Source organism: the organism of the source record quoted next, unplaced genomic scaffold (assembly GCF_019419815.1).
Source record: "Pyrus x bretschneideri cultivar Hongxiangsu unplaced genomic scaffold, Pyrus_bretschneideri_v1 Contig41, whole genome shotgun sequence".
Lineage (NCBI taxonomy): Eukaryota > Viridiplantae > Streptophyta > Magnoliopsida > Rosales > Rosaceae > Pyrus > Pyrus x bretschneideri.
Window position 1 is genome coordinate 1685325 of NW_025999735.1, and position 12808 is coordinate 1698132.

The 12808-nt window shown below is 36.4% G+C and overlaps 1 protein-coding gene and 1 pseudogene across 1 annotated transcript; both read right to left on the reverse strand.

Moving 5' to 3' along the window:
- Positions 1-2385: 2385 nt before the first annotated feature.
- LOC125469239 lies at positions 2386-3101 on the reverse strand. Its single transcript, XM_048566332.1, has 2 exons — positions 2807-3101; positions 2386-2696 (listed from the first exon to the last, which is right to left on the reverse strand). The coding sequence occupies exons 1-2, from the start codon at positions 3099-3101 to the stop codon at positions 2386-2388; spliced, it is 606 nt and encodes a 201-aa protein (XP_048422289.1).
- Positions 3102-6090: 2989 nt separating this feature from the next.
- LOC103959449 lies at positions 6091-7585 on the reverse strand (annotated as a pseudogene).
- Between the last annotated feature and the right edge of the window lie 5223 nt (positions 7586-12808).

The following is a 12808-nucleotide window of genomic DNA, read 5'->3' on the forward strand; positions in this document are numbered from 1 at the left end:
GTATTGTTCGATGTCTCTTAAGATCTTAAATATCCTCAGCCGCTAGTTCCCTAGTGGGACACAATATCAAAGCCTGAACCTCTTGGCAGGAGGTGTCGACTGGCAAACTGTGAGGGCAATCATGGAGGTTTTGCCGGTACCTGATTGGGACTGGGCTATGACATCATAACCCTCGATAATACGCCTCATCGCCCGTTGCTGGATGGCGGAGGGCTTGTCGTACCCATATTCCATCTGATATGATACCCACACCTCAAAATCAGCTGTAATCACTCGTAATGACAAGCGTTACAACTTTCATGAATAGATCAACTCCGAAATACAAGATTGGCCAATTCGGGAATATAACTTTTTAGTTTCCTCCAATATTTTATATTGCTAATTATCCTTTCGGAATTAGACAATTTCTCCATAACACCTCAAAATACAAAATTACACTATATTGATTTTACATTTTTTTCGATTGTCTAAGTCAATTTTACGTTATGTATAAGTATTGAAATGAGTCAAATGACACAAAATATTCATTTATAAGGATGTAATAAAATAACTGTGAGGGAGTGTTAGGTACCCCTACTTCATGTGACAAGTGTTTGAGTGCATATTGAATGATCTTGCATTATTTTGGTTTAACATTGGTTAGCAATCTACTAGAATAAAAATGAGAAAAAGATGACATCCTTATTTAAAAAATTTCAGTCTCAATTCTAAATCACAACGTGTTTCAATGTAATCAAAATTTGCATGGAAAGAAACTCATTTCACCAGCATGATTGAAAAAGGATACAAGCAAATTCATTAAGGTTTATATTGATGAAACTCTTTTCAAAATGTGAAAATAAGTGAAAATGTAGACAAAGATAAAAGAAAATAATTAATAACATGATAAATGTAAATTATTGCACTTAGTTCACATTTTAAACTTCAAAGACTTAGTTCACATTTTTTCACATTTTAAACTTCAAAGACTTAGTTCACATTTTAAACTTCAAAGCATGACATTTGGTATGTGACCATAACAAATGCATCCAAACACCTTCAAGTGCTGAATACCTAGTTTTCTGCCACTAAAAGCTTCAAATGGCCATAGCCTTGGTTGGACACCTATTGAGCAAGTACATAGCTATGTTAACAGCTTTTCCCTAAAATTCATAGGACATGTGCTTGTCATGAAGCATACTCTTAACCATTTCAACAATGGTTATGTTCTTCCTCTCAGCAACACCATTTTGCTATGGAGAATAAGTTACAGTCAACTATTTCTCCAACCCCAAGTCTTCACAAAATTGATTAAATTCATAATAGTTATACTCTCCACCTCTGTCACTTCTTAACATTATTGGTAGCCACTCTGCAATTCAAACATGGCTTTCAATTTCTTGAACAATTTGACCACTTCTGATTTGTGGTTCAGAAGATAAACCCAACACATTCTGGTTGCATCATCAATGAAAGTTAAGAAATATCTGCTTCCTCCAAATGTTGTGACCTGCATTGGTCCACAAACATTTGAGTGGATTAATTCCAGAGGCTTGCTTGTTCTCCATGTCAACTCTTTACTAAAGACATTTCCGTGTTGCTTTCCTGCAATGCATCCTTCACATACACCAGATGACTTCTTGAGCTTTGGTAATCCCAACACTATTTCCTTATCAGATAACAACTGCAAGTTGCTAAAATCCAAATGTACCAGCCTTTTGTGCCATTCCCAAGCATCACGCTCATAACTGGCATTTAGAGCGGAACCATTCATGTCTTCCGTAAGTAGTGGAAATCACCTATTGCAAGTCATTTGTATTGTAACAACATGACTCTCCAAACTTGTATATTCAAAGATTGCAACCTGATCATCTCCAAATAATAAAAGTAACCATGCTGCATCATTTGCCCGACACTTAAAAGGTTTTCATCTAAGCATTACTTCTTTGATGTGTCTGGTACCCTTCTTGGTTTCAATCACCAAAGCTCATTTCCTACAAGCTTGAGCAATCTGTCCATTCCCCATTTTGATTCTTGTTGAGACATTTCTGTCCAGATTAATCAACATAGACTCATGTGAAGTCATGTGATTGCTACATCCACTGTCAATATACCAGACATGTTCACTTTTAACAATTGCAGCTGAATCACAAGCAAATAACATAGAGGTTTCCTCCTCCATTTGTTGTGCCACTTAAACTTGTTGAACTGGTTTACTTTTGCAATCTCTGGAAAAATGATTAAATCTGCCACAATTGTGACACTTAGGCTTCCCTTTGAATCTGCATTCACCGTAGTGTACATTTCCACATATTTTACATGCCTCTCTTGTGTTCTCCTTGTTAAACTAGGGGTTGACAACATTTTGAGACCTATCATTACCCTTAAAATCACCATTCTTATCTCTTAATTTGAAAGGTTTCTTCCTCTTGTACCAATGGTATGTGATCCACTTTTATTTTGGATACTAAGACTGCTAAATGCCTTATCACTCACTTCCTCATCTTCAGTATGTCTTTTCAATCTCTGCTCAAATCCTTCCAGAGTTGCAACAACTTCATTTGGATCAATCTCATCCAATTTCTTAGTTCCCTCAATAACAAAAACAATATTGTCATATGTAGGAGTTAGACTAATTAACATTTTCTCAACTAGTCTCTTATTTGGCAAGGTTTCACCAAACATTTTCATCTTATTCACAAGACCAGATAATCTAGCTAGATAATCAGAGGGAGATTCATTATTTATCACCGTAGCTTATTCAAAATCACGGTGAATACCTTGTAATTTCACAGCCATGACTTGAGCATCACCCTTGAATTCTTACTTAAGAACATCCAAGCATCATTTGCAGTCTCTTGGTTGGCGATTCTAGGAAAGATCTCATCACTCACAGCTCCTTGTATCAGTCCCAATGCCTTTGCATCTCTAGAGATGAAATCCTGATTAGCAAGAATTTGCTTCTCATCCGTCTCATTCCCTTCCTTTGACAATGTGAAACCATCTTCAACAAAGCTCCATAGATTGTGAGACTTGAAAATTATTTTCATCCTGATACACCAAAATTCATAATTGACTCTAATCAATACTTGCACACAAAGATCTGTGCTAGATCCAGCCATTTTTAAACTTCTGAGTTCTTTGTTGAGAACTTAGCCAAACATTCACAGATTCACTCCCAGATTCAAATCCAACTTGTAAGGCCATGTTAGTGTTTGAGCTAAATTTCTCTATCAATTTGTAACAAATTCAACAAGTAATTGAAATGAATTTGCAAAATGAATGACAAAGATGAACTTTTGAGAAGAAGGAATACGTTGCTCCCTCGAATCTATGTTGGATTTGCACCAAGAAACTCAGCTACAAACTAGCTATATAGCCGTTGCCAACATCATCAAAGCATTGTGACTGTGATCACGTGCTACTCACATGGTTGCACTTAACATCTAACAAACTGAACACGTGTCAAATTATACACCATTAAGATGATATAAGCTTTACCGTTTATTACACATATATATAAACTTAGCTAAGAATGACGCTTAAACATTTTAGAGCTTCTTCTTTCATATTGCAGCAACTTTGAATGCTTGATCCAACTGCCATGCTTATGCTCCAACAATAATACGTTGAAACCCACAAAAACAATATGAGAAAGTATAACAATCCACCATAAAACTTCTTCAAAATATAAGTTGAAGATTACAGCAAATCTATATGCTTATATAGAAAACAGAAAACCCTAACCCTAATATAAGTCCTTAACCAACCATGTTTCAGAAATCCTAACCCTATAAATCTAGGAAATGCAAACGTAATAGACTTTTATTCTCTCTTCTGTGAAGGGTCTTGAGAAAGTATGATACGTTGAAATATTATATATTTCATAATCCTAATGCTGCTCTAATATGTTAATTAATCAGGATTGCCCACGAAAAGGTCGGGACAATGTGTTAGACAATTATCTTAGTATGCTAACCTGGTTTTGTGAAGATCGATCCATTGTCTAGGTGGCAGATATGGCTTCTATCACAATTGTCACCATGATTTGTGGAAAATGTAAATTTGGCCATTTTTGTTTGAAATCGATCAATGTCTTTATGAATATAAAAAATAAATGAAAATAGCTTTTAATCTAGACCTCGATCAATTGTTGTGGAATTCGAAAAAAATCGACCATGTACACTGTTAAAAATAACTCACATTAAGCTAGCAAGATAGTGTAGGTAAGTATAATATTGACCTATGTTTTACTTACAATTTACAAAAACTGATATTTTGTGAAAGCTAGTTACTCTATATACTCTCTAAATTTTCAAATTCTATGCATTCTTGAAATTATCAAGTAGGTGTGTGATTGGTAGTTCTTCATTTGATAAATCATTCAATGAGTATGACCTCTAAACTTTTCTGTTAGTCATTAATCATAATGCCTCTGGTTCTACTTGTTTTAGGTGCTATGGATCTCGATTTGGAATTTTTTACCCTTTTGGCAGACCTCAAATCACGGAGGGACAAGCTCATTTTGATGGCGGATCTTAATGGTTCTGGCAAGACCACCATCTTGAACAAGATTCACTTTGAAGGAGTCTCTACTGAGATAGTCACCCCCGGTGAGCCCGTAGCCCCCTATCCTCTTTATGCCTACTTCTGATTTCTTATGCATTTTGTGCCTATTGTTTACCGTTTCAGGATTTAGTGTTGAGATGGTGAAACATGCCTATATTAACATTGCAGCCTTTGATGTTGGGAGTGAAAACAGGGTAACTACTTCTCTTTCTTCTCTTGTACTATTTTTGAATGATTTCTTACAAGGCCGTGAAGTGGGTAAACATATAGTTTTTGTAATGTGTATCATGATTTTTTAATTTCAGAAGACTTTCAGTCTACTATCCAGGAGGTCTTTACTCAAAATGAATGGGTGCCGACTCCATCCGCAGTCAATCCTGAATTTCACTTCACTTGTGTGAGTTGACTGGATTATATCATGGACCGTGTTCAGGAGGCTTGTAGTTGCGGTCTGCCGGTTGACTTTTTGATATTGGACTATGAATATATCATGGAAATGGGGCAAGATGCGTTCAAGGTACCTGATAATTCCTCTTACCTCTCAATGTAATTGAAATTTCATTGTTGATGTTTATTTCGCTTAAATATTTGACAGGCAATGAAAAATGAATGGCATAGAGCTGAGTTTGATGAACATGTTATAGGTGTGACTTCTAGGAATGAGAATATAGACCATCAGTGGATTGATCCAATGCCCGGAGTGCTACTTAATGTACACTTCAGTGTGTTTAGCAATAAGGAGAGGGTTTTTGTCATATTCAGACATATTTTTGGCAACAGATACTTAAGTCGAGCCTCAAGGTTCGGCAGGCAAGCTGCCTTCCATTGTTAGTCTGTTTTGCTGATTGCTTATTGTTAGCTTATGTTTGCAAGTTCTAACAACAATGTGCTATTTTGATTATTTGTAGGGTCATGTAGCGATGAATGATACAAGAGGCATTGAACTATGCTGAATACACAGATCACCACACAGATTGTGGAATACCAGTGAAGGTTGCAGGTTTTGTTGAGATCTATTGGGTGATAGCAGCACTGTTATATATATATAGATGACCGCACTGATAGACATATTACATATACAGAATTGAGTAAATACATGTACACAAGACCGCACTGTTATACATATACCGCCTAGCTTTTTTCACATTGTAGGAACATTTTAGCAACATTATTATCTAGATACCCTTACGAATTTGTTGGTGATCTCACTAATACCACTTAATAGCTCATGTAAGAAATGTCTATCGCTCTGCTATGAATGAAATAGCTCGGTTTTCTGCTTACCCCTCTCTCTTTCTCTAAAATATGATTCTTGGCCGAAGCCAAGAGTGGTATCAATTTTGCAAACTTGATCATATATATCTTTGCACAATACATTTTGTACGAAGTTTTATGCTTTTTATACAAATTGAAAAATTGAAATATCAAATTCAAAACTCATACGTTTGTCAACAAATTAATGTGGCGTAGTACATTTAACATAAGTATATATAACTATAATATATCAAATTATGACGATGACAATGGACAGCAACAAAGCTCTCATATCAAATCACCAACGTTCATCGGCATTTTGTCAATCTGGGTACTGTAGTACTGTTCGATGTCTCTTAAGATCTTGATATCATTGGTTTTGACAAAGTTTATGGCCACACCCTGCAAAGAATAATCAAATTGTAGCAATTATGTTGAGAACCTGAAAAACATAAGTTAACGAAACGAAGACTATAAAAATATGTTTGGCATACATATTGCGATAACGAGCATAAATACTATGAGTCGACAAAAACATATGACATAATAAAAATTAAAGTACATGCACACATACCTTGCGCCCATAACGACCAAAAGGACCAATCCGATGAATGTATAGCTCTCAATTGTTTGGAAGATCATAGTTGATAACCAAGGAAACCTGATGAAGGGGAAAACATCAACATATTAGAAAAAGTTGTTCAACCAAAACTTGTATGTATATCATATATATTCACACACACACACATAGCACGAGCTCCCCTAAAATTCATAGGAACTTGTCTGTCAAGGTATAAAAGATAATTAGATCAAGAACTTACCTGCTGAACATTGAGGCCCCGAGCCCAAACATCAGTGGTGATCAGGACACGAGTATTTCCAGCACGAAACTCTTGGGTAATGGCATCTCTTTCCTTTTGAGGCATGTTTGCATGCATGGAAGATACAGTAAAGTTATTACTCCGCATCTTTTCTATCAGCCAATCCACCTTTCGTTTTGTGTTGCAGAAAATAAGAGATTGTGTAATTGTAAGAGTGTCATAGAGATCGCACAACGTATCAAACTTCTATTCTTCTATTTCAACCGAAACGAAAAATTGCTTGATTCCCTCCAAAGTCAACTCATCATGCTTGACAAGGATCCTTACAGGGTCCGTCATAAACTTGCTCGTCATCTCCATGATTTCTTGAGGAAGCATAGCGGAAATCAAGCAGACTTGTAGTTCAGGTAGAAGATATCTATAAACATTGTAAACCTGATCCTTGAATGATCTGCTTAACATTTCATCAGATTCATCGAGGAATAGTAATTTAATGGCTCGAGTGCGCATACTTCTCCTCTTGATCATGTCATGGACTCTACCTGAAGTTCCACACACCACATGAACTCCGTGCTCAAGCTTTTGAATTTCCTCAGCCACGCTTTTGCCTCCGATGCAAGCATGCGCTTGTATGTTCATGTGATTTCCAATTACTAATATCACCTTCTCCATCTGTGAAGTTAGTTCCCTAGTGGGACACAATATCAAAGCTTGAACCTCTTGGCAGGAGGTGTCGACGAGTTGGCAAACTGTGAGGGCAATCATGGAGGTTTTGCTGGTACCTGACTGGGACTGGGCTATGACATCATAACCCTCGATAATACGCCTGACCGCCCGTAGTTAGATGGTGAAGGGCTTGTCGTACCCATATTCGTAATGCCTCAGAGCACATCATCCTTCAACCCTATCTCATCGAAGCTCATGATCGCCTCTATCCCATCAGAAGTCGCAAATGGCGCCATGTCCCTTGTACTGAAAGATGATGAACCAAACCCACAACAACAATATGAGAAAGTATAACAATCCACCAGAAAACTTTTTCAAATTATAAGTCGAGGATTATAGCAACATCTATCTGCTTATATAGAGAACAGAAAACCCTAACCGGCCCTAATATAAGTCCTTACCCAACCATGTTTCGGATATCCTTACCCCAGAAATCTAGGAAACCCAAATCGTATTGGAATTTTATTCTCTCTTCTGTTAAGGGTCTTGAGAAAGTAACTGTATGATACGCTGAAATATTATCTTTTATATATAATGCCAAAGCCCCAGTTTTGGGGTCACGTCTTCGACAAAAATCAATAGAACCAAATTGCCCCTTAGCCAAAAAAAAAAAAAACAAAAGTAGCAAATAAAAATGTGTAAAATAAAGCAAGGGTAATTTTGTAAATTTAATTTTAAGTAATTTAATGCCCAAGCTTTTCTATGTCGGTTTGCCTTCCTAATTTCTGTTTTTTTCTATTGCGTGCAGATCTTCTCCTCCTCCTTAATTCTTCCACTTGAAAAACTTCATTTCATCATAACTTTTTCATATGGCAACGAAATCGCACAATGTCAGAGCCTATACATTCGTATCAGAACCCTCTTCCATCTGATATGATACCCACACCTCAAAATCAACTGTGCTCAAAGATTGGAGCCTAGAACAGTGACGGTTTTTTGGCGGAATTTTGCTGATTCCGCCCAATCCCGCTGAATTTGGTCTCGGCCTAAGAGAGAAAGTTAATCCTCTCCTGACGATCTTTTTACCTATACTTGAGTTCGTTGAGTGAATTGAATTTTTTTTTTTTTTTTTTTTTTTTTTCGGTTTGTGGGTTTTTAATTTTTTTGATTTTTTGTGCAGGTAAAGGAAGAACCCAGAAGACATATGTTCACTGAAGGACTTGATAGGAGTGCCCTTAATTGGGTTAGAGAGGTTTGTGAAGAAAATTCATTACCCTCTTTCATTTTTCGAATTAAAAAAAGGAAGTTTTAACAAAAAAACCACGGTACTGTTTACTTTAAAGAAAAATCATATTTTTACACTAAAAAGTCAATCATGGTACTATTCACTTTACCTTTTAATTTGTCCTTATCATTAAAACTCAAAGTTTTCAAGCCATTTTCGTTAGTTTTCCTTTAAAAAAAAATATAAAGTACGGTTTAATTTTTATTGTTGTTTGATTTAGTCCTCAGAAGTATTCGTGGTCTTTTAATGATTCACTACCCGATTAATAAAACTCATATTTTAATTTTATGGATTTTTGGTGTTTGATTTTGATTTTTGATGTTTTCTCAGTGATTGACTTCTTTAGAGGCCCTGGCAAAGTCCATACTCTTCTTCCAGTGACAAATTAAAGAATGCAAAATTTTGGTTATTTGGTTATTGATTTATTAATTGGTAATGAGCTATTCAACTTTTTTATTTTAATTGTGACGGTTTTCTGACTTTCTTCATGTGTTGGGTTCCCTTTTTGGATTCGTTCTCTGTGTTTACATGGGTTTTGTTTGTGAATTCCTTTTTTGTGCGTTTTGTTTGTGAATTCCTTTTTTGTGCGTTTTGTTTAGATTGGTGGTCTGAATGTATCATTTGGTTTTCTTTTTTATTCCAGGAGTTGTGGGTCTTCATTTTTTGGGGCCTTTTTCTCTTGTATTATAACATTTTCGTAATAGCGATAAGTAATTTAGAGTTATTCTTTTTAGGCTATTCTGTAAGGAAGTAATAATTCTTTTCGCATATTCTGAGGTTTCAGTTTTGTATGATCTAAACGTTAAATGTGTTTCATGTTGTTTTATGAATGTATTGAATAACTTGGAATTTATGTGATTGCTCATAGGAAATACAAAATACTTAATTGATGTTCTTTGGTTTTTAGTAAAGCCTCGCAAAAGTGAATGATACAACATAGAATTATTTTGTATAACCAAGCATAAAAGAAGTGAAGCCTTTTAATCAATCAACTGAAGCGTCATAAAAGACGGTAAAAAATGAAAAGACTTGTTTATATCATTCAAGATTTATTAATTGGTAATCATTTTTTGAACTTTTTAATTTTAGCTGTGATTTTATTTTGTTTGGTTTCATTACCGTTGGCTTGGTTTTGTTAATTGTTATTTCCCGTTGTTTCAAATCATGTTATCACAACTTGAAAAAGATAAATTGGAGTTTTTTATTTACTTAGGGATACCCTTTTTTATTTGGTTAGGGAGAATGACACACCCCGATCAAGATCAGGGCATGCTGGTCGTCACGTGGAAGTGACGTAGCCATGTGCACAGTGCGGAAGCTAATAAAATAAAATAAAAATGGAAATAGTAATACGAATAAATAAAAACTGATTTTACATAAAGTAATAACAAATGCGATGTAAGTGCGACACCTAGATTAGAGCATAAAGCCTAAGCAGTCCAAAAGAAAATGATGTGACAACAGTACACCCGAAGGTGGTCCTACGCTAGTGATCGTCTGTCAGAAATGCCGGGAAAGTCCTCTGGGAAACCACCAAACCTGCTAGTCAACTAGAACCTGGAGGGGCGCAAAACAAAAGCGTGAGTGGGCAAAAACAAAGCTTTTCGAAAACCATTAATAAATAAGTTCTAACCCCTCGCCGTAAAACCTGTATACTTCCCAGAAAATAGATATACGCATATATATATATATATATACACCAACCATGCTCAAGAATATGCCATGCCAAAACCTCAAAATGAAATGCAAGTGCTCAGGTATAAATCATATCAACAACATAAAATCTGGCAGCCGGAGTCACCTAACGTGACCTGTACGGCTGAATCTAGAGCTCAAATCTCAATCTCACTAACTAAACCTGCACACGAGTCGGAACCACCTAAAGTGGTCTGTACGACAGGCCTGGGTGTAACATATATATACGCTCAAGTGCTACGATCACGTGAAGGCTGGGCGAATAATCGCAGGTCACCTACGAGTCGGAACCACCTAAAGTGGTCTGTACGACAGAACTGTGCACCTAACTTGGATCCAAGCTGAGTGTGAGGTGCGGGAGGTGAACCTCACGTGAAGGACTGTGCCCTACTCTGGGTGGGAGCACTAACACCGGGGGTGCATGTTATGAGCTCTCTAAGCATCTCAAATCACTACTGAATGTAACATAAATAACACTTACCTGACACTTACATGTGCATCCGCAGCACCAAATATGCATATATATATATATATATATATAAACGACTAATAATGCAACTAACAATGCATAAACAACGGTAATGTAATGCATGGCATATGGCAATTAACAATTCAAATCAATTTCTGGAAAAATATAAGTATATAGGTATATACGGAAAACCAAAAGCCCACTCATTGGTATGTGGAAGGGACGTAGCCCCCCTGCCTCGAGTGACCACGCTCGTCCTCGAGATAGGTATCACTTATATGCGAAACAGCTACAAAAACGTTAATTTTAAAGCATATAACCAACCTTTAGAAATAACTTTTCATACAATGCTCAAATAGGGTGTATGAATACACCAACGTGATCTACTCAACCTCAGGAACATCCCCATATTTTTAAAATAATTTTTCACCACCGCACGCGCCCTCACGCGCCGGCCACGCGCAGGCACGTGCCTGGCACGCTGACGGCTTCAGTTGACGCCGTTAGGAATATTCCGTTATTCCTAACGGATTTCGTTAACGGTGTCAGGAATATTCCGTCAGGCTTGACGGAATATTCCGTCGTCTTCTCCAACGCCGGAAAATCGGGAAAATTTCAAACTTTGATATCTTCTTCGTTTTTTAACCAAATTTCACAAAATTGGTACCAAAATGAAGCTTACAACGAGAGGAACACAATCATACCACTTTCAAGGGCTAAAATCCACAAAATCTCACCTGCAAAATCACCCCAACTCCGGCCAACCTCGAAACTCGTGATCCCGACGTCCAAAACCTTCAAACAAACCACCCCGAGCCTCCTAGGGACCTCACCAAGCTTCCTACAAGCTTGAAATTCCCTAAAACGTGAGAAATCACGTGTGCATGAACAGTACCAAAATCGGGCATCATGAGTTCAACGTGAAAACGAAGGTATTCTTACCTGAAATGGGTATGGTTGGACTCCTACAAGCCTCACCAGCCTGAATATGTGCTTGGATTCTTCGATCTATGAAGGTTTGATGGGTTTGGGTGTGTGTCCGTACGTGTAAGGATAATGGGATGGGAAAGGGGACTCGGGACAGGTGCAGGGAAAGGATAAAAACAGTGAGGGTGAATGTGTGGTGCAAAACCAACCACACCAAGCCAAAAAGAACAACTACACAACGAAAAATAACGCTAGGGGCAAAATCGTCTTTTCACACGTACATTTTAAATTTTCTCGGGATGGGCTGTCACAGAGAAGATGAGAATAGGCAAGATGGTAAATTGTGTCGTGAAATAAGTGTTATGGGTTAAAATTTATGTGGTTGGTTGTGGGGTATAGAGAATGGTTGGATGGTTCTTTGTAGGTTAGTGATAGATTAAGCTTTGGAAAAATAAAGAAATAATTCTATGTTGAAATATGTAACAGGAAAAAAATTGTGATGAAAAGTGTTACTGTTTATAAATGTTAGGTTTATGACTAATTGCAATTTGCAAAGGTCTCTTAATTTTTCTTCCTGGTGTAATTTATGACTTATGCAGTGGTTTCAGTTTTTTATTTAAAAAAAAAAAAAAAAAAAAAGATCATTGTAATAGTCGGGTTTTGGGGTTTTGATTGCTCATGTCTTGCTACTTTGTAGAATTTTTTGCAATTTTTTTGGGTTAATAATAGTGTTGGCCTAATTCATTTATCGTTTGTGTGTGACTAATTTACTTCAGAGCCGTGAAAAATAAAAGGTTATCTACATTTCAATGGATATAATGTGATCAGTTCCTTCAACAAGTGCAAGTGTTAGAAAAATTCCAACTTTGCAAGTTGTGAAAAAAAGAGTTTCGAAATATTGTGCTTTCATGTTTTGGCGGTTTGTTATGGGAGTCTTCACAAGAAATGTTGTGTACAAAGAGATTTTGCTTCTATCAGATATATGATAAGGTTACATTCATTCTTTTAATCTTTAATTCATTTTTCAAATCTACGTAGGTAAATACATTTAAATTGTATAAGTTGCGTGTAGAATGATGAGTATATTTTATATTATATATTTTACCCTATTCTTAGTATACTTTTGTTAATATTTTTGAAGAA

What these genes read in the sequence shown, in the direction of transcription:
- LOC125469239 (XM_048566332.1), bottom strand. Translation starts at nt 3,101, where the DNA reads ATGGCTGGATCTAGCACAGATCTTTGTGTGCAAGTATTGATTAGAGTC. An exon ending in TGATGCTTGGATGTTCTTAA is followed by an intron (nt 2,697 to 2,806) that starts GTAAGAATTCAA and finishes CTGATTATCTAG; the next exon opens with CTAGATTATCTGGTCTTGTG.